Genomic DNA, 19,898 nt, shown 5'->3' on the forward strand with positions numbered 1-19,898 from the left:
CTTTACCCTTAACACCTCCAAAAAAACAGAACAAAACAATTTGATTTTTGAAAAAAAAAATTGCAAAAAAATTCAGAGATATACATATTTGATATTAACATTCAAATATTTTTTGTCACGTATTTTGTCATGTTTTTGTGCACTTGAATTATTCAATAGTATCTTTCATAGGCTTACATATGTAAATATACCTTATTGTTTATTCATCAATAAGTATGCTGTAGATTTAATTTAATCAATTTTTGTTTCAGCTTCACAGATTTTCCTTAGAAGCTGATTAATTAAAACAAACAAAAAAAGATAACCACACCACTCACACAACCCTTACTACTTAACCACTAATTGCGTTGAATCTAGCCTATAACCCCACCGTGATTTTACCTTTAAAGTTAATTGTGGCTTAATTGTAATCGAATGTATTTAAATTTCCGCAGCATCGGCTCCAATTATGGAGTCGCCGCCCCAGAATGTGACTGCTCTGGATGGCAAGGATGCTACTATATCCTGCCGGGCAGTTGGATCCCCCAATCCGAATATAACCTGGATATACAATGGTGAGTTTGGCAAGGATAATAACCCAGAGCATGGCTAGAGCCCCCACTAATTATGATGATGCTAATATGTATCTTTTGTTTTTTATTTTTTTGTATCTGTTTGCCCGCGCTAACCAACCAAACCAACCAAACAACCAACTTGTAATGCTAACAAAACTGCTTGCTGCGGAACCCGTAATCGTAAACGCATCGTGCCAACCCATAACCCACACCCGAAATCCAGAGACCCAACTGGTGGATATATCCAGCCGGGTGCAGATACTCGAATCGGGCGACCTGCTCATCTCGAACATCCGATCCGTGGACGCGGGTCTATATATCTGCGTGCGGGCCAACGAGGCGGGCAGCGTCAAGGGCGAGGCCTATTTGAGTGTTTTGGGTGAGTTCCCCCTTTACCAGGATATCCAGTATCCAGTAACCAGTAACCAGTAACCAGTAACCAGAATTCAAAATACAGTATATCCCCCCCACAAATTTAATTGCCTGCCGCATCGCCCGTCTGTTAGTTTGAAGTGCGTCTGTCTAGTCGGTCGCCTTTGAGTGTTAACGTTTTAGTTAGCGGGGCTTTCGAGGGTTTTATGTTTTATGTTTCATGTTTTATGTAGCACCCGACCAGCCCTTTTCGCAAATTTTTGAACAGGGGAAACCAACTTCAGCATAGGGCTTTTAACCCCTGTTAATATACGCATTTAACGTATTTAAGCCAGTCTGAAAGCATGCACAGTTTAGACTTTGCCTGTCCATTAGTAAAGTCCTTTAAAAATAACCAAACTAAGCTTTTAGCATTTCGGTTTCTCTCTTTGCATATTTGTGTTTCAGATTTTTAAATAACCCAACTAAGCCTTGAGTTTGCTAAATTAATATTTGCTGTTTTGATATATATAGATTGTTACCTGCTGTTAGTATCTTATTGTAATAATAATTTTATAGATAAGAAAGGTTTTAATGGATTTAAGAAATGTTTAGTGATATAAGAGATATATAATTTATCCTTTTAATAGAATTAAATTCCGGCCACAGTTTTTTAAGCTCTAGTCTTACTTGTCTACCATCTCGATTTAACCCGCAACTTTCCCATCAATTGTTCAATCGCAGAGCTTTGATGTTGGCACATCCTGCGACTGTTACTGAAATGCTGTCACCCGCCCAGCGAAACTCTTGTGTAACCACAAAAGAGATTCAAATTGAGTTTACTTACCAAAAATTTTCTCCATTAAACAGTCGGTTGTTTGTGCACCTGTTTTGGCTCCTCTCACCCATTATATATGTATATCTGGCCTCTCTATCGCCAAATGATTGCCAATGACATTTCGGTTCACACACAGAAAAATATCAATTTCAAAAAGGGTTGGCCACTGTTAAAAATTAAATGATTTTATAAAGAAAAAGATAATAATAATAAGAACAAATAAGATTTCATGATCCATGAGTAAAGAGACCTATTAAAATGGTGTAGTAAAAAATGCTATATGGTATAGGAAAGGAATTCCTTATGTAGAGTACTTACTTTTATATTGAGTAACCAGCTAGCCCTGCTTTTTTCCGTGTATCTGCTGCCACATATGTAGGTTGTTATCTGTGCGTTAGTGTGGCCCTAACATCGCATCAAATCAACTAAAATGCATGGTCCAATAATAATAATGTATGTCATCAAAGCCGCAGCAGCCACAACAACAGCAACAACCAGAACAACAACAACTAGGCAAAATAATAATAATGCCAACAACCAAAGCAGTGACAACGACAACGACAACAACGATGGGTTCCATTTGAAGTGCTCCCTCCTGGGCAGCGTCAATTGCTTTTGGGATAATACGAAATATACATAGCCCTTCTACAATTTCCACACATGTCTCTATGTTAAATGGGCATATGGCTTTGACTTTTTGCAAGACCAAAAGCGCCAGCGAGACCAGAAAATCCAAAAGCTTCAAATGATTTTTTAAGGGTTTTGTGTGTTGCCTGCCGCCGCCACTCGTTCGCTCTGTCCATTGTGTTGTTTGTGTAATTAAAGTTGATTTGCACATGCAATATTTTTGGCCCTGAGCACACGAGTGTGTTGTGCGTATTTTGTGTGTGTGTGTGTGTGTGCGCGACACGTGTGTGTGCTGTGGTGTGTGGTCCTAAAAGGCAGCATCAATGTGCGGCTAATTGGCAAAACGCCGGAATGCGGCCCGTGGACTCCGTGGACTGTGGCCACTGTGCTGATGGCAGTTTTCCATCACCCCTTTAACCCAGCGGCGGCCTCCTGGCTTTATTCGTGTGTGTTGCATAAAACACCATGCACAAGTCCGACAAAGAAATAAAAAGCAGAGGAACGAAGCATCTCTTTTTCGGGCTAATATCGAAGTTCTGAATACACTTTAGAATGAGTTTTGTATTATTTGGCGCCCCCGGGGGGGCGGAAATCAACCCTTTGGTTAGCTTATACTTTCTGCCTCCAAATTGCCCCAAAACATCTAAGATACTTTTTTAATTTGTCCGTAAAACTGTTGTAAATTTAGTTCTTCTGAAAATGATAGCTAAAAGCCAAATGAACTAACAAGACCCATAATACCTGGTATCCAGAGTGTCACTATAGAAGGCTTTAAGGGAAAACCAGGTTCATTTGTGGACTTTTCGCTCTTGCCGTTCAGTGCAATGCAGTGCAGTTCATCTCGTCCCATATGGGTAACAACTTGGCTTATGGCAAACAGGCCGACAACGACAACAAGAACAACTATAACACCAGCGGAACGGAACCCAACACCATCGGCAGAACCACCATATAGCACCAGTACCACCAGTACTGCCACTGCCACAAACAATGTCTGGGCCACGGGGCGCGTTGAACTTTTGATGCATGCGGGCCACCAAGTGACTGAAAAGAGCTAAAAAAGAAATGCCGGGCGAGAGTAAAGAAAAAAGGAAGAAAAAGCATAAAATAAATAAAATCAAAAGAGAAAGCCATACATAAAGGGGACGAACGAAGGGGGCACATGTGCCTGAAAGTGTGCAGTGTGGGCTCAAAGACTACGGAATTCCCTGTAATAGGGATCAGTTGAGGGATATAAGCTCTCAACATTTTAAATTAATCCGGTTACTAAAACAATATGCATGGTACAAACTTTGAGTTAGGAAAACATTATACCAAACTTTTCCAGTAAGAGTTATATATTTTATAGTTAGGATACTATAAATACCACTACATTTTAGAAACTTCCTAGTTATCACATCCAAAAGTTTCCCAAATCCAGGGTGTTTGCCAAAGCGGCTTTGTGTGTCAGTTTTGGAGCCTTAAAACTTCAGTTTGCCCCACCTTTCGGAGTCCTGGGACTGGGATTCTCTACGGGTTAAGGGATAAGCCAAGAGGGGGGTCAGTTGAAAGACGAGGCGGAAGTGGAGAGGTGTCTGCCGATGGGCGGGCAATAAAAGTGGGCGGGGCTGTCGCGACTTGTCATTTGCCACACAACTTGCGGTCGTTTAATCTGCATTGCCGTGTTGTTAATGTGTTCCATCCACCTCCCATCAACCCCTCGTGTCCAGAAAGTGCTCTTATTTTTTTTTGCCTTTCCACCTCTTTTTTATTCCATCTCTTTTCCCGCAGTGCGGACACAAATCATCCAGCCGCCGGTGGACACAACGGTGCTACTTGGCCTGACGGCCACTCTGCAGTGCAAGGTGTCCAGTGATCCAAGTGTTCCGTACAACATCGACTGGTATCGCGAGGGTCAGTCGTCGACGCCCATCAGTAATTCGCAGCGCATTGGGGTCCAGGCGGACGGGCAGCTGGAGATCCAGGCGGTGCGGGCCAGCGATGTGGGTAGTTATGCCTGTGTGGTCACCTCTCCCGGGGGAAATGAGACGCGGGCCGCCCGCCTCAGCGTCATCGAGCTCCCATTCCCGCCCAGCAATGTGAAGGTGGAACGACTGCCGGAGCCGCAACAGCGCAGCATCAACGTGTCCTGGACACCGGGATTCGATGGCAACAGTCCAATATCCAAATTTATTATCCAGCGACGTGAGGTCTCCGAATTGGGTAAGTTTCGTTGGATACTTTTATCTTTATATATATGTATTTCCGGTAGCGTAGTGTTTGCGGGTTGCGGTGGTTTTGGTTAGCATTGGATTTATGATTTATGGGGAGGGTTGAAAGTGTACACGGTTGCCATTTATAAGTAAAAATGTCGCAAAGAAACGAGTAGCCAGCGAATCACAAATAATTAATATTATTTCTACAAAATACATTTAATACATTTCGATTCATGTTTAGAAACACACATATATACTAAGCGTAGTCAAAATATTTTAGATGCAATAAAAAGTGGCAACCGTTGCTTAAATTTAAGCTCATGAGGAACCACGAACCACCGACTTAACTTAGGAGCTCATTACAAACCACACAAAGGAAACCAAGATTTTGATCCGTTTCTTTTTGTTCTCTCTTTTCTTCCATTAAATTTATTTTGAACAACACCATCAACTGGAACGAACCGAAATTATACGAACTGTAAATTGATATTAATTGTATTATATATTGTATTTATTGATGATAACTTGTTTGTACATATTCGTTGTTAAATTTTCGATTGTAATTTGTTGTTTTGCACTTTGTTTTCAACGCGTTCACATCAACATCAACAACAACAACAACGTCATCACATGGAACACGCTGTAATCTACACACTTTTCACCAAATCTATATATATCTATCTGTATACCACTTGAACACCCTTCACAAATCACCATAACACCAATCGCACCTGAATCTCTATCTCCCACTCACACACTCACCACTTCACCATGATCCCCGCCTGCTGTTTTTTCCAAACACATTAACATCACAGAAAAATTCGTAGGTCCAGTTCCAGATCCTCTGCTCAACTGGATCACCGAGCTGAGCAATGTCTCGGCGGATCAACGATGGATCCTGCTCGAGAACCTCAAGGCCGCCACCGTCTATCAGTTTAGGGTTAGTGCCGTAAATCGCGTGGGCGAGGGTTCTCCATCGGAACCCAGTAATGTCGTCGAACTGCCCCAAGAAGGTGAGTAGTATTATCCAGATCCCGCAAACGATCCCTGCTTTTGGGATTCCAATCCTCATTTTGTGCATTTCGTACTAGTATCGTAACGTATATTGTGTGTGTGTTGTATTGCTTTCCCTGAGTTGGTTTTTATTTAATTTGTGAATATTTTATTGAGAGAAATCCAAAGCTTTCTTAAGTGATTAAAAGCTCTTGTATTAAACGCATTTAATATTTTTTTACGTGAATTTATGTCTTTAAATTTCTTTACTCCATTTATTTTTTATATATTCCGATTAGCTTGTAAACTAAATTTACATTTGATCTGATTTTATTTCTAGTAATTATATAGAATCACGTTTGACTAAATCTGAAAACTTGTGTACTTATTTTCAACTTGAATTGATGTCTGTACCTTTTTTTATTCCGTGTTCAAAAACATTTATTTTTTGTCTTAATCGTTAAAAGAACCTATAAGTTTGTAAACTTACAGATTTTACTCTAAGTAATTATTATAAATCATTAATGAAAACATATATATATATATATATATATAGCCCGTATATAGCCTTGTATAGTGTAAAGAACTAATGCTGAATACCCTGTATATGTATTGTACTTTTAACTGCTATCGTTGTCATCACGAAAATGAATTTTGAAAATCGCCGTTGGTCGCCCGCCTGCGCGTAGAGTTTCCGCTTCACCGAGGTATATACTTATAGACCAGATCACGCCCCTTTTAAGCCCCCACACACAAATCACACACACACACTGAGATGAACAAAGAAAAAACCCCAGAGAGAAGTACAGACTCTCCATTAAATGGACTACAGATCTCTATAAGCCCACTCTAATAATATACATATTAATCCCCCAATTTAGCTCCTTCCGGTCCACCGGTGGGATTTGTTGGATCCGCTCGCTCCATGTCGGAGATCATCTCACAGTGGCAACCGCCCTTGGAGGAGCATCGCAATGGCCAGATCCTTGGCTATATCCTGCGCTATCGCCTATTTGGCTACAACAATGTTCCCTGGTCCTATCAGAATATTACCAACGAAGCACAGCGCAATTTTCTGATTCAAGAACTGATCACCTGGAAGGATTATATTGTTCAGATCGCTGCCTATAACAACATGGGCGTGGGTGTTTACACCGAGGGTTCCAAGATCAAGACCAAGGAAGGAGTACCAGAAGCACCGCCCACCAATGTGAAAGTGGAGGCCATCAACTCGACGGCAGCTCGATGCCGATGGACACCACCGAATCCGCAACAGATTAATGGCATCAATCAGGGCTATAAGATTCAGGCTTGGCAACGTCGACTGATCGATGGCGAGTGGAAGGACATTGAGCGACGCATGATGACGGTGCCACCGAGTCTGATTGATCCACTGGCGGAACAGACGGCCATTCTGGGAGGTCTTGAGAAGTACACCGAATACAATATCAGTGTGCTGTGCTTCACGGATCCCGGCGATGGTGTGGCTAGTATTCAAGTGCCGGTCATGACCCTGGATGATGTGCCCGACGAGGTCACTGCCCTGCATTTCGACGATGTCTCCGATCGATCGGTGAAAGTTCTCTGGGCACCGCCACGCTTTACGAACGGTATCCTAACGGGCTATACGGTTCGCTACCAAGTCAAGGATCGCCCAGATACTCTGAAATCCTTTAATCTGACAGCGGACGATACTGAGTTGACGGTGAATCAATTGCAGGCCACCACCCATTATTGGTTCGAGATCTTCGCCTGGACGCGCGTGGGCAGTGGTACTCCGAAAACAGCCACCATTCAGAGTGGTGTAGAACCAGTTCTACCACATGCACCCACTAGTCTTGCCCTCTCCAATATCGAAGCCTTCTCCGTTGTGCTACAGTTCACACCCGGTTTTGATGGCAACTCCAGCATTACCAAGTGGAAGGTGGAGGGTCAGACGGCCAGGAATATGACATGGTTCACCATTTGCGAGATCAATGATCCCGATGCGGAGACCTTGACCGTCACTGGTTTAGTGCCGTTCACCCAATACAGGCTGCGATTGAGTGCCAGCAACGTGGTTGGCAGTTCGAAACCCTCGGAGGCAACAAAAGATTTCCAGACCATTCAGGCCAGGCCCAAACATCCACCATTCAATGTGACCGTGAGGGCGATGAGTGCTCAACAACTGCGAGTTCGTTGGATACCGCTGCAACAAACCGAGTGGTATGGTAATCCCCGTGGCTATAATATATCCTACAAACAATTGGTAAAAGCTCCCGGAACCATAAAATACCTACCACGTTCGGTGGTAATCGAAGATCATACGGCTAACTCGCATGTGTTGGATGGTCTGGAGGAGTGGACACTGTATGAGGTGAAAATGAATGCGTGCAATGATGTGGGTTGCTCCAAGGAGAGTGAGACTGCCGTGGAGAGAACTCGCGAGGCGGTTCCAAGTTATGGACCACTGGATGTCCAGGCCAATGCCACAACATCCACCACAGTCGTCGTGCAATGGGGTGAGGTGCCGCCACAGCATAGGAACGGTCAGATCGATGGCTACAAGGTGTTCTATGCCGCCACGGATCGGGGACAACAGGTGCTGCATAAGACGATACCGAACAATGCCACATTCACCACAACCTTGACGGAACTCAAAAAGTTCGTGGTCTATCATGTTCAGGTTCTGGCCTACACAAGATTGGGCAATGGTGCTCTGAGCACTCCACCTATTCGCGTTCAGACCTTTGAGGATACCCCGGGTGTGCCATCGAATGTGAGTTTCCCCGACGTCACCCTGACCATGGCTCGCATCATTTGGGATGTGCCCATGGATCCCAATGGAGAGATCTTGGCCTATCAGGTCACCTACACCCTGAATGGCAGTGCCATGCTGAACTATAGTCGAGAGTTTCCACCCTCCGATCGGACATTCCGGGCCACGGGCTTGTTGCCCGAGAAGTATTACAGTTTTAGTTGCACGGCTCAAACGCGACTGGGTTGGGGAAAAATAGCCACTGCTCTGGTGTACACCACCAATAACCGGGAGAGACCCCAGGCCCCTTCGGTTCCACAAATATCACGCAGTCAAATACAGGCCCATCAGATCACCTTTAGTTGGACACCGGGCAGAGATGGCTTCGCACCACTTCGTTACTACACGGTGGAGATGCGCGAGAATGAGGGCAGGTGGCAACCACTTCCGGAGAGAGTGGATCCTTTGCTGAGTTCCTACACAGCTCTTGGGCTGAGACCCTATATGACGTACCAGTTTCGTATTCAGGCCACCAATGATCTGGGACCCTCGGCCTTCAGTCGCGAAAGTGTGGTTGTGAGAACTTTGCCCGCTGCTCCGGCAGTCGGAGTTGGTGGCCTGAAGGTCGTCCCCATCACCACCACTTCGGTGAGGGTACAATGGAGTGCTCTGGAAACGGGCATGTGGAATGGTGATGCCGGAACCGGTGGCTATAGGATTCTTTACCAGCAACTCTCCGATTTCCCAACCGCCCTGCAGTCAACACCCAAAACCGATGTGCATGGCATCAATGAGAACAGTGTGGTGCTATCGGATCTTCAACAGGATCGGAACTATGAGATTGTGGTGCTACCCTTTAATTCCCAAGGTCCTGGACCTGCCACGCCCCCCGCAGCGGTTTATGTGGGCGAAGCTGTGCCCACCGGAGAACCGAGAGCCGTAGATGCAGCTCCCATTTCCAGCACCGAAGTTAGATTGCTATGGAAGCCACCAAAGCAGAGCATGCAGAATGGAGATATCCTGGGCTACAAGATCTACTACTTGGTAACCTACTCACCACAAGCCTTGGAGCCCGGCCGCAAGTGGGAGGAGGAAATCGAGGTGGTATCGGCCACGGCCACTTCGCACAGTCTGGTGTTCCTGGACAAGTTCACCGAGTATCGCATCCAATTGCTGGCCTTCAATCCGGCCGGAGATGGACCAAGATCTGCACCAATTACCGTGAAAACACTGCCAGGAGTACCAAGTGCTCCACTGCACCTTAGATTTTCTGATATCACAATGCAGAGCTTGGAGGTAACTTGGGATCCACCAAAGTTCCTCAACGGCGAGATCCTGGGATACTTGGTCACCTACGAAACCACCGAGGAGAATGAGAGTAAGTTGAGGTTATTAGATTAATCTAAATATAATTCTAACTTCACATTGACAACCCCCACAGAGTTTAGCAAGCAGGTGAAACAAAAGGTATCGAATACAACACTTCGCGTGCAGAATCTGGAGGAGGAGGTCACCTACACGTTTACCGTACGTGCTCAAACGTCCGTGGATTACGGTCCGGGTGTGAGTGAGAATGTGACGACAGGACCCCAAGATGGTTCCCCTGTAGCGCCTCGTGATCTCATCCTGACAAAGACGCTGTCCAGCGTCGAGATGCACTGGATCAATGGTCCATCGGGCAGGGGTCCCATTCTGGGCTACCTTATCGAGGCCAAAAAGCGAGGTAAGTTACTGTTTTCCTACTCGATATTGTAGAACTGGTTTTGGACCTGCATTTACTATATGATCTCTCCGTATCTTTTTGAATCTCTTCTACTTTGCATTCGATAACTCTTTGGTGACTTGGTTCTAAAATGACAAATTATTTCCAAAAACTATAATAACACATTTTTTGAAATGCTTGCGTAGAAAAAGGAGAGCCGTCATTTGTTTGTAAGTATTGCTGTCTCGTAGAAATTAGAATGTAAGCAATCACTATTTAGTTTTACTAAATAATATGATATCGATAAATTTAGATATATTGCCTAAGTACATTTTCTCATTTAACTATAACTCTTTTTGGTTTCTTTTGCATTTTTACATTTCTTTAAAATTATTTTATTTGAATCGAATTAATATTTTGATTATTTGAATTATATAGTTTAATAGTTTCAGTTAATTACTAAATATTTTCCAAGCTGAAACCTAACATTTATTTCCCGCAAACCATAGACGATTCCCGCTGGACGAAAATCGAGCAGACTAGGAAGGGCATGATGCAGGACTTTACGGTCAGCTATCACATCCTGATGCCCTCCACTGCGTACACGTTCCGGGTGATTGCCTACAATCGCTATGGCATCTCGTTCCCCGTGTACTCCAAGGACTCCATCCTGACGCCCTCGAAACTTCACCTGGAATATGGTTATCTGCAGCACAAACCCTTCTATCGGCAAACTTGGTTCATGGTCTCCCTGGCGGCCACATCGATTGTGATCATAGTGATGGTCATTGCAGTGCTGTGTGTCAAGAGCAAGAGCTATAAATATAAACGTAAGTTCTAGAGGTTTTAAATTGAATAAATTAGTCAACTTAAATATAATTCCTGGCAATTACAGAGGAGGCCCAGAAGACTCTGGAGGAATCCATGGCCATGTCCATTGACGAGCGACAGGAGCTGGCTCTGGAGTTGTATCGCTCTCGTCACGGCGTTGGAACCGGCACCCTCAACAGTGTGGGCACTCTGCGCAGCGGCACCTTGGGCACCCTGGGCAGGAAGTCCACCAATCGCCCGCCGCCGGGCGTCCATCTTGGCAAGAGTCCGCCACGCCCCTCGCCCGCCTCCGTGGCCTATCACAGCGACGAGGAGAGCCTGAAGTGCTACGACGAGAATCCGGACGACAGCAGTGTGACCGAGAAGCCCTCGGAGGTGAGCAGTTCGGAGGCATCGCAGGTGAGTTGAGGGAAAAACAGAGACCAAGTAAAATATGCTAGCAAAACCCCAAATAGAAAAGGTCTTTGAAGACCGTAAGCGAATCTGAAATCGAAATCCAAGAAAGCACTTTAGGATCACATAAGAGATCATTTATTGAAACTAAATTGCCCAATTGGTTTGATTAACTCGCATAATATCCCCTTAGAAAAGTAACAATCCATTTAGTAACCCAACTAATCCTTTACTAACCCAACTAAAATTTCAAATTCATTATGTTATTTGAAAGCAACCAACAATATCATAAACAAACATATTTTACTAAGGACCGTTTGCCTGCTTGATGAATACTATGCTCAAGACATGTGGACTAGATCGTGTTTCCCTCATGATTTTATGTTTGTATAAAGTCTTGAGTTTCTTTTTAAAAAAAATCCTAGTATTATTGAATGGAAACGAAGTTTAATATTGGTTCTATTCACATTTATTTCAGCACTCGGAAAGCGAAAACGAGAGCGTGCGCAGCGATCCGCACTCCTTTGTGAATCACTATGCCAACGTGAATGACTCGCTGCGGCAGTCGTGGAAGAAGACCAAACCGGTGCGAAACTACTCCAGCTACACCGATTCGGAGCCGGAGGGCAGTGCAGTGATGAGCCTCAATGGTGGCCAGATTATCGTCAATAATATGGCCAGATCGAGGGCACCACTGCCCGGCTTCTCGTCGTTCGTCTGACAATCAACCGAGTTCTAAGATCTAAGCACCAGTAGCAACGGCACCGTCATCCGCGAGACCTTTGTCTAGGGATTCAAGCCTCCTTGAAGCTTAAAATCTTGAAGGCCTGAAGGATGGAGGAGAGGACAATGGGATCCGGAGAAGGAAGACGGAGCTGGGGGCTCGGCTGGGGGCGAATCGAAACATTGGAGATGGACGACGACGACACCCACATCCACATATCAGACTGATCCAGCAACTCCAGGCCTCAGCCCCTCCAGCTCTCCGACGATGCGCTGCTACAGGGATATACATATTATACTACATATATATACCAGACATTCGGTTAGGTTACCCTGTATGCATTTAGTTTTAGTTTCTAGTTACGAGAGATCTGAGATTTGCGAGCATTTTGTGTGCCTTTTACCTTGGGTTGTGTATTGTATCGTTTGAGCCTAGACTCCTTTGTTTTTAATGCGAATATCTTTTAATCCCCTTTGAATCTGTATAATTTTTGTTTGCAATGAATAACATTTTAATTTAAAACCGAAAAACGCAATCCAGTGTGAAAGGCACACCAGTTTTAGCCTGTGTTTCCCAGCATGACTCTGCTCCTATTTTTTAGTATTTATTTTTGTGCAGTGTACAGTGTGAGTGCGATGCCGTCTGCCACGCCTCCAAACAATGGCATTTATCGGATGGGGCGCGATAAATCGAATCCGAATCCTGTGATAAACCGATTTGTCGCGCCGCCTTTAAGTTTTTCAAATGATTTCCAAGTGTGTTCAGCGCGTGGCAGGCAGCTTGAACTTTGAGTGACTGTGAGTGTGAGTGATTTACGCGTTAAGTCTGGCGCAATCTCATTATATTTAAAACGACAAACGAAAAAGTTATGTTTTATGTTTATTTTTTTTTGCGTGTGCGATTGAAGCTAGAAAATCTGGAAGTTTGAAGGCGAGGACGAGACATCGATGCAATCGGTGGTCCAAGTAGAAGAAACCATGAGAAAAAAGTTCACGAGAAACACAAAAAGAAAAGGAAACCATAAGGAGATATGCAAGCAAAAAAACAAAATTCTATCTTATAAGCAATGATAAATGTATTTTTTTTTTGGGAAAGGCAAAAAGAAGAAGGCTATAGCTATGGGAATGAGCAGAATATGTGAAGATGACGGCTTAGGATACGTATATTCATCAGATATATTGATAGGCCATATTAATGCAATTTCTTTACCACATAAGCCCACAAACGAAAGCAACTGTAACACACAAAGCAAACAAACAAACAAACAAACAAACAAACAAACAAACGAGCAAACATGCATTTCTGCAGACCTGCAACAAACACAAACAAACGAAGGAAAGATTCTTTTCGAGCGCATGCGCAGCAGACTTAGCACTAAGTACGATAAGTACGATCTTCTTAGGCAGTAAGACTAATTTTTTTTTGTTAGTTGGGGCCCAGTCCCTCCGGGGGGACTACGCCCTGGTACTCTAGCTCGTAACTCTTAAATTGTTCAACCCCCGACGCTTAGGTGTAATCGTACTCGTAATTGTAATTGTATTTGAATGCAGTTTATATTTATGACTATATTTATATATCGATGTATACATGTATATCTAAAAAACTTAAACGACTGATTATATATTTTCCCCCGATTAGTTGTATACTTAACTCCTTTTTTGTACTTGTACTACCTATGCATTAACTACGTTTAGACCACTTTGGCGCCCGCTGAAATGAAGTCGGAGTGGGGAAAACTCAACCCACAAGCTGAGTTTTCACCCCCTTCAAATCGCAAGCTAATTTCAACTTCAAAGACTCGAAGCACAAGTTCATCTAGTTAAGTAAATGTAATTGTAATTGTTGAATTGATGAAGGATCGTCCTCCACTATTTGAGGGGCAAGTCGTTTGATGTGGAGGAGCGACTCCAGAGATGGAGAGATGATGGAGATGGAGATGGAGATGGCGGAGCTCAAGGATCTTGGCTCGGGGCTAGTTGAAACCGTGCAGCAAGCGCAAAGTATTAGAATATTGATAAATACAATTTAAATGTGTAAATGTAATTGATGGAGCATACGAATATGAATCAATAAAAGAACATGAAATCAATGTGAAAAACAATTGTTTGCCATTCATAGCATTTTTTATATAACCCTACCATTTAATCCAACGAATTTTCATTCATATTCCAGGCTCTCACTATTTGAAAAAAATAACAGACAAAAAGTTGAATTCTGTGGGCAGGCATTTAATAATTGTATTTACAGGGATATTCCAGATATCTCATTCGTTTAGATGCGGTGGTATGTGGTTGAAAGAGATTTCTGTTTGCATCCCCATTAAAGTGACGAATCAGTCGAGAATTGGCTTGATACTACTGGTGGAACCCTCCTCCTGAACCTGTTCCACCACCTCCTCGTCCTCCTCCTCCTCATCTTCCTCACCCTCGCCGCCTGTCTCGCCATCAGTATCCGCTTCCAATTCCTGTCGCTCGATGTGACGAGCCGCCGGCTGTGATGCGAAAGAAGTGGGTGAAGTGCCCGGATGGGTGGACGTTGTGGCCGCCGTCGAGGATGGCAGCAAACTGGGCATGCTCACGGGGCACATGCAGGGCACAAATTGGATGCGACTGCCACTGGAGGAGACCCCCTGCTCTGACATTACATTCTGCGACTGCTGCTGCTGCTGCGGCGCCTGATAGTTGAAGTAGTCCGGATACGGATACTGCGGCCTGGCATTGTAGAGGTTGCTCACTCGGCGATTGTACGTGGGATATTCGCCGAAGCGCAGCAAACTGGATGTGGATCCTTCGGAGAAACTGCTGCTAGTGGACTGGGCCACCGACGGAGGAGGAGGAGGTGGTGGCGGCGTTGTGGTGCTAGTGGTGGTACTGGTCGTGGTGGTTGGAGCCGGCGTGGTCGTCGTCGTCGTCGTAGTCGTTGTGGTCGTTGGAGCCGGTGTGGTGCTGGTGGTGCTAGTTGTGCTACTCGGCGCAGTCACTTCCTGCCTGGGAACGGTGTCATGTCGTCGGCCAGCCCCGTAACTGTTCACCGCATAAGGATCATATGGTGGTCCTGGTAGCATTGGTGTCTGAGGTGCTCCAAAGCCAAAGAATCCGGGAGCCAACGGCTGATAGGTGTACGTGCGGAAGTAGGTGAGCGGGATTTGCTGCAGCATTGGACCACCACTGGGCTCCCTGGTTTCGCTATGAATACAGGTATGGTTACCATGGGATCTTGTAGTTTTTTGGAGAATTTGTTACTTACGTTGTTGTTTTTGGCCACCAGAAGGCGTTGGACAGCGAGGATCCGGCCAGGATTAGAGTGATCTAGTGGTGGATGGAAACAAGATACAACAATGAGTACACAAGGGGACAAACACTAAGGGTAAGTCCTACAATTCCTTATATAATATTATGTAATACTATTGTCGACTTTTACCTTTTTGGCGAAAAATATTCTTTAAAAAACTTCCAAGAATTGTTTTCCAACACTTAGGAAAGTATTTGCCCTATATATTAAAATTTCTCTATTTAATATAAACTCTCACTTTTCCTTTTTGCCGAAAAAAATATTCCTAAAAAAATTCTTATTCAAGTCGATTTTTTTTATTTCCGATAATATATTTTTAATAATGTAAATTTTACTTTGTTTCAAAAATATGTTCTTAAAAGTAAATTGAAATTTATATGTATATTTATAGACATATCGCAATTGACACCATATTTTTAAAATTTAGATTATACTTTGGTGATTTTAGATTTTGAAAAATTCCTTGATGTTTTAAAATAGTCCTCTGAACTAATATGTGCCGCATAAAGGAAGATTTGAATTTATACATTATATCCTTTAAAGTCCATACGATTAGTTTAATATAAAATAGTTTACTATTCAGGAATTGAATATCCTTATATTTTTTTTGTTCATATGACTATTTCATTGGTGTTTTCATAGTAATAATCACGATTATTATCAATCACTTGTTTCATAAAAAAATGTCTTGGACTTTCTTTTTCCAAATTGCAAGGATATTTGATGCTTTTAAGCCAGTTAATCCTTGAATATTTTTTTTCACATACCACAACATTAAGCCACATTTCTATTTGCATAGCACACTTCACTGGGGGAAAAATATCCCTAATCCTTGTTGAACAATTAAAAAATATGAAAAAAAAGGATGCGATCTTATGTAAACCACTCGCGTTCGCGGTTGCCTTTGTTCTAAGCCCAAAAAGAGTCGCGGTGCGAGCTTTTATAGCCGAAAACTAAAAATGTGAGGAAATGGGAATGGGGAATCGGTTGGGATCGGTTGGGATCGATTGTGTGGCCCATGGCAATGCTGGCCAGAACAGAAATGCCGACAATAAGCAGGTTTTTTTCTCAGTTTCCCCATTCGGAATGGGAGTGGGTAGTACGGACTGTGGACCCCTTGTAGAACAACGAGAAAATTAATTGCAGGCTGCAGAGCGAAAACTAAGCTGGGAAATCAATAATAATAATGAACGGACGAGCAACCTGGAGAGGTGCATCATTGACAAAGTGATTGAATGAATGATGGATCCACTGACCAATGGGGGTGGGGGATCCACACGACTCTTGAAAGAGCCGCATCCATTCGATTGGCCATAAAAACTTCTTGATGACTTTTCTTCTTGGCCCTCCCTTTTTGCTTTTTAACACATTGAAATTTTTGTTTTTCTTTCTGATTTTCTATGTTTTGGGTTCTGGAATTTGGGTCAGCCGACGCCTTTGGCTTACCCGTTCGATTTGCACGATGGATTATGCAACTATGGGTCGCTCCGAAAATCTCAATAGATAGATGGTTCCTATTCTTCACTCTCCAGTTTACGACTGCCCTTTCATAGCATGGGTATCTTTTTTGTTCCCTCAGGGGTTTATGACCGCCCTTTATGGCCTCTAAGACTGTTCCACTAGCCGACCCATTACAATCTAAACTGTCTCATTGGGGTATCTCTATAGGAAGGCGTTAATGATCATCGCCGCATCACTGTCATAATCACAATTTTTTACTAGGTAATTTCCGAGTTATAGGTGCTGCTTGATACCCAACCACTTTCATTTACAAAGCCATACTTGTTCATTGTCTTTAATCTTAAGTTCTTCTTCGCTCTTAGATATATCACTTAGTATTTTTACTATCTACGGGGTCTAAAGCCATTCTCTATGTACTTGGAGGTGTAGTACTTGGTCTGATTATCCATTCCCAATGATCGGTGGTAGGGACCCTTGTAACTGGAATTTAAGTGGTGCTTTATAAAGGTGTTCTAGACGAATAGTAAGCACCAACTCACCGTGAATTCAGGATGAACCAAGTGCTGGCCTCCCTCTCCGAAGAACTTCTGGCCGAGCGATCGCTCTTCTCCAGCATTTTCTTGGAGGGATTGGTGGGCTGAAGCAGCTTACCCAGCGTATAAACTGGAAAGGCGTAGTATTCCCTTTTTAAGGCATATCGAGAGCTCTGTCGCAAAGGTGGTGGTGGAGTGGTGGTGGACAGGGATTCCACAACGGGTCGCTCTAGACTCTCATCGAAGTAGACGATGTGGAAGGGTTCACTGCTGCTTGCGGTGGAGGTTTCTGTTGGCAATTCCACCTCCGTTTCGGTTTCCTGTTCCGTTAACCAGTCTTCCTGTTCCTCGATATCCTCCTCGTGCTCCTCCTCCTCTAGACCATTGTTTACGTCCCCCAACTCGCTATGATCTTCTGGTTCCATTTCCTCACTGGCATATTGACGATGATTATCGTTATGACCAGTGGATCTTCGCAGGACCGATTGCCATTGCATCACTTCTTGGGGGGAATGGAAAGCCTCATATTGCTTGGCTTTCTTCCGTTTCCGCTTGCCCAGCTTGGTCATTTCCTCGATCCTGGGCAGCTGTGTCTCATAGGGCGGAGGAGTTGGTGGTGGTGGTGAGGGAGTGGTGGTTTCCTGCAGAATAGTGCTAGTGCTAGTTAGAGCCGGATCCCTGATGGCCTCATGTGCATAGAAGGGTATCAAGGTCAGGTTCATCATCTCCCTTTGTCCTGGCAAACGGAATCGCTCCACAATCGGCTTGGGCCGGAACATGGGCGTCGATGGGGGATAGAGAACTTGTCCTGGAACAGGTTCCTGCATAGGATATCGTCTCCTGCTCAGCATGGTGTTCAATATCAGTTCGCCCCTGGTTCCGTTGTAAACGAAAATGGGATAGTTATCCCTGCCCAATTGCAGGGAATTCTCCCCGGGACCATTATCAAAAACTGGCAGATGGCGACGTCCCTCTCGCCGGTGACTTCTGGTCTTCTGGTTGGGTTGCACATACTGATGGGGCAGCTGGAGACGGTGGGGCATCATGAAGCGCCGCCGGGGAAAGTTGGGCAGTCTTGGAGGCGGTGGCGGCGGCGGTGGAGCTGGCTCTTCCCGATCTTCATGTCTAACCAGAAAGGTAATGGGTCCAGGTTGAGCCGCCTGACCTACTCCACCTCCTCCTCCTCCACCTCCAACTCTTCCCTGCCGCCGGATCATCAGTGGTGATATCCTGGTGGTCGTTTCATAATCCGCTTCTGGACGATCCTGTCTCTGCCTTTTGGTCAACCCATCCTCCAGTATCCAAAGTGGACGATGCTCGCCTGTCAAATAACTTTGCCCCACGGTTCCCCCAATCCAAAGTAATAGAATAATCCAAGGCACCTCCATTTAGTGTGACGAATGTCTGTGAAATGGTCAACTAGCCACTCCGCATCCATCACTTTATAGGGTGCAAGTTGGGCACTTGGATTCGGGTCGCTTTTGGTTTTTGGCTGATGGCGTAACTAACTTTCGTTTTGGGCGAAAATCGCACAACTCGTTCTGAGTGGGTCGCCAAAGGTCGCCGAGCAAGTTGTGGTCGCCAGTGGGTCACTCTGTGTAATGTAGGTCCGAAACCAGAACGAAGAAAGATGTAGTTCTTAAAAAGCTCGCGTATTTGCCTGTGATTTATGTCGTCTATATCTCAAATATGGGATCTTTATAGTTATAAAATATTGTATGGGATATCACTTTTGAGGCTACAATTTTTCTGAGATTCTTGACTATCTAAAAAATAATTAATTGGATTAAGGTTGCAGATATTCATGGTCTTATGAACAACTTGTTAGGCCCTAATGACACTTTCTTGGTTTTTTACTAATCGACTAGATTTATTTAAAAAAGAAGGACTACAGCTTAATAGCATTTTATAAACTTATATATTAAATCAAGCTTGGGTTGCTATGACTCGAAATATTACTATATCCAGGCAGTTATTTAAAAATTAGTGTCATAAGACCTCAACCAATCAAGTAACACCTGAAATCGGATAAAAAAAACTTAATTTAATCTAGAATACGACTGTAATTAATAAGTAAACCTAATTTAATTGATTACGAAATTTATGTATATTTATTAAATGCTAACTTCTTTAAAGTTTTTAATCGGACCTATGTCTGATTATCAGAACTTGCATACCCACATATGATATTAAGACTATCTTTAATACCCAACAAAACCCTACTCCGTCCCCAGTTGGAACTTGGATCACTTGTCTGGTGGTTGGACAGCTGCCATCTCCGCCTCAGTATCAATGGAGCCAGCTATTTTCCATTTCAAACTCCATCTTCGTGGCCCATCAGCTGTCAAAACTGGCATTAATCAAAACACTCTTAACCGATTCCCTTTGTTGCTCTGGCCTGGAAGTGAATTTTTCGGGGATTCTTTGATGGGCGATGGGCGATGGACGATGGGCAGGCATACGCCACACGGATAAAAAATGATATGGTATCTTGGTGAGTGATTATGAAAATTGAAAATAGTAACAAACCGCAAGAGGACGGCATGTAATATTATCAAAACTAACCCATTATATATTCCAATGATATAAAATCACACCATATCAATGTTTCTTTTTTTCCTCTGTGCATGGCTCAGTTTTCTGTTTTGACCGCCGTCTGTTCTGGGCC

The 19,898-nt window shown here is 43.8% G+C and overlaps 3 protein-coding genes across 14 annotated transcripts in view; 1 reads left to right on the forward strand and 2 right to left on the reverse strand.

The window, feature by feature from the left end:
- The window catches only part of LOC119555861 (protein sidekick), an 83,647-nt gene extending 70,371 nt beyond the window's left edge, over positions 1 to 13,276 (forward strand). For 3 of the 12 annotated variants that reach the window (XM_037867502.1, XM_037867508.1, XM_037867503.1), the window contains 11 exons: positions 435 to 554; positions 778 to 933; positions 4,141 to 4,572; positions 5,381 to 5,578; positions 6,248 to 6,265; positions 6,440 to 9,673; positions 9,737 to 10,018; positions 10,204 to 10,227; positions 10,507 to 10,827; positions 10,893 to 11,227; positions 11,700 to 13,276. In XM_037867502.1, coding sequence (XP_037723430.1) covers positions 435 to 554; positions 778 to 933; positions 4,141 to 4,572; positions 5,381 to 5,578; positions 6,248 to 6,265; positions 6,440 to 9,673; positions 9,737 to 10,018; positions 10,204 to 10,227; positions 10,507 to 10,827; positions 10,893 to 11,227; positions 11,700 to 11,942 — 5,363 coding nt within the window. In that variant the 3' untranslated portion in view covers positions 11,943 to 13,276. The remainder of the gene's footprint in view (positions 1 to 434; positions 555 to 777; positions 934 to 4,140; positions 4,573 to 5,380; positions 5,579 to 6,247; positions 6,266 to 6,439; positions 9,674 to 9,736; positions 10,019 to 10,203; positions 10,228 to 10,506; positions 10,828 to 10,892; positions 11,228 to 11,699) is intronic. The other 9 variants (XM_037867505.1, XM_037867510.1, XM_037867507.1 and 6 more) reach the window with 7 other exon arrangements.
- A 1,001-nt stretch (positions 13,277 to 14,277) lies between these two features.
- LOC119555940 (cell wall protein DAN4) lies at positions 14,278 to 17,026 on the reverse strand. Its single transcript, XM_037867645.1, has 3 exons — positions 16,991 to 17,026; positions 15,192 to 15,253; positions 14,278 to 15,130 (listed from the first exon to the last, which is right to left on the reverse strand). Exons 1-3 carry the CDS (start codon positions 17,024 to 17,026, stop codon positions 14,278 to 14,280), a joined length of 951 nt encoding a protein of 316 aa, XP_037723573.1.
- A 54-nt stretch (positions 17,027 to 17,080) lies between these two features.
- On the reverse strand, positions 17,081 to 18,618 carry LOC119557484. The gene is made up of 2 exons (XM_037870253.1): positions 17,237 to 18,618; positions 17,081 to 17,177 (listed from the first exon to the last, which is right to left on the reverse strand). Exons 1-2 carry the CDS (start codon positions 18,616 to 18,618, stop codon positions 17,081 to 17,083), a joined length of 1,479 nt encoding a protein of 492 aa, XP_037726181.1.
- Positions 18,619 to 19,898: the final 1,280 nt, after the last annotated feature.

The sequence above is a fragment of the Drosophila subpulchrella genome, chromosome X, assembly GCF_014743375.2.
Source record: "Drosophila subpulchrella strain 33 F10 #4 breed RU33 chromosome X, RU_Dsub_v1.1 Primary Assembly, whole genome shotgun sequence".
NCBI classification, from domain to species: Eukaryota; Metazoa; Arthropoda; class Insecta; order Diptera; family Drosophilidae; genus Drosophila; species Drosophila subpulchrella.

Coding starts and splice junctions, on each gene's coding strand:
- LOC119557484 (XM_037870253.1), bottom strand. CDS start 18,618: ATGGAGGTGCCTTGGATTATTCTATTACTTTGGATTGGGGGAACCGTG. Junction 17,178..17,236: donor TGGTTCATCCTGAATTCACG/GTGAGTTGGTGC, acceptor CTTAAATTCCAG/TTACAAGGGTCCCTACCACC.
- LOC119555940 (XM_037867645.1), bottom strand. CDS start 17,026: ATGAACAAGTATGGCTTTGTAAATGAAAGTGGTTGG. Junction 15,254..16,990: donor TTGTAAATGAAAGTGGTTGG/GTATCAAGCAGC, acceptor ATCCACCACTAG/ATCACTCTAATCCTGGCCGG. Junction 15,131..15,191: donor TGGTGGCCAAAAACAACAAC/GTAAGTAACAAA, acceptor CTGTATTCATAG/CGAAACCAGGGAGCCCAGTG.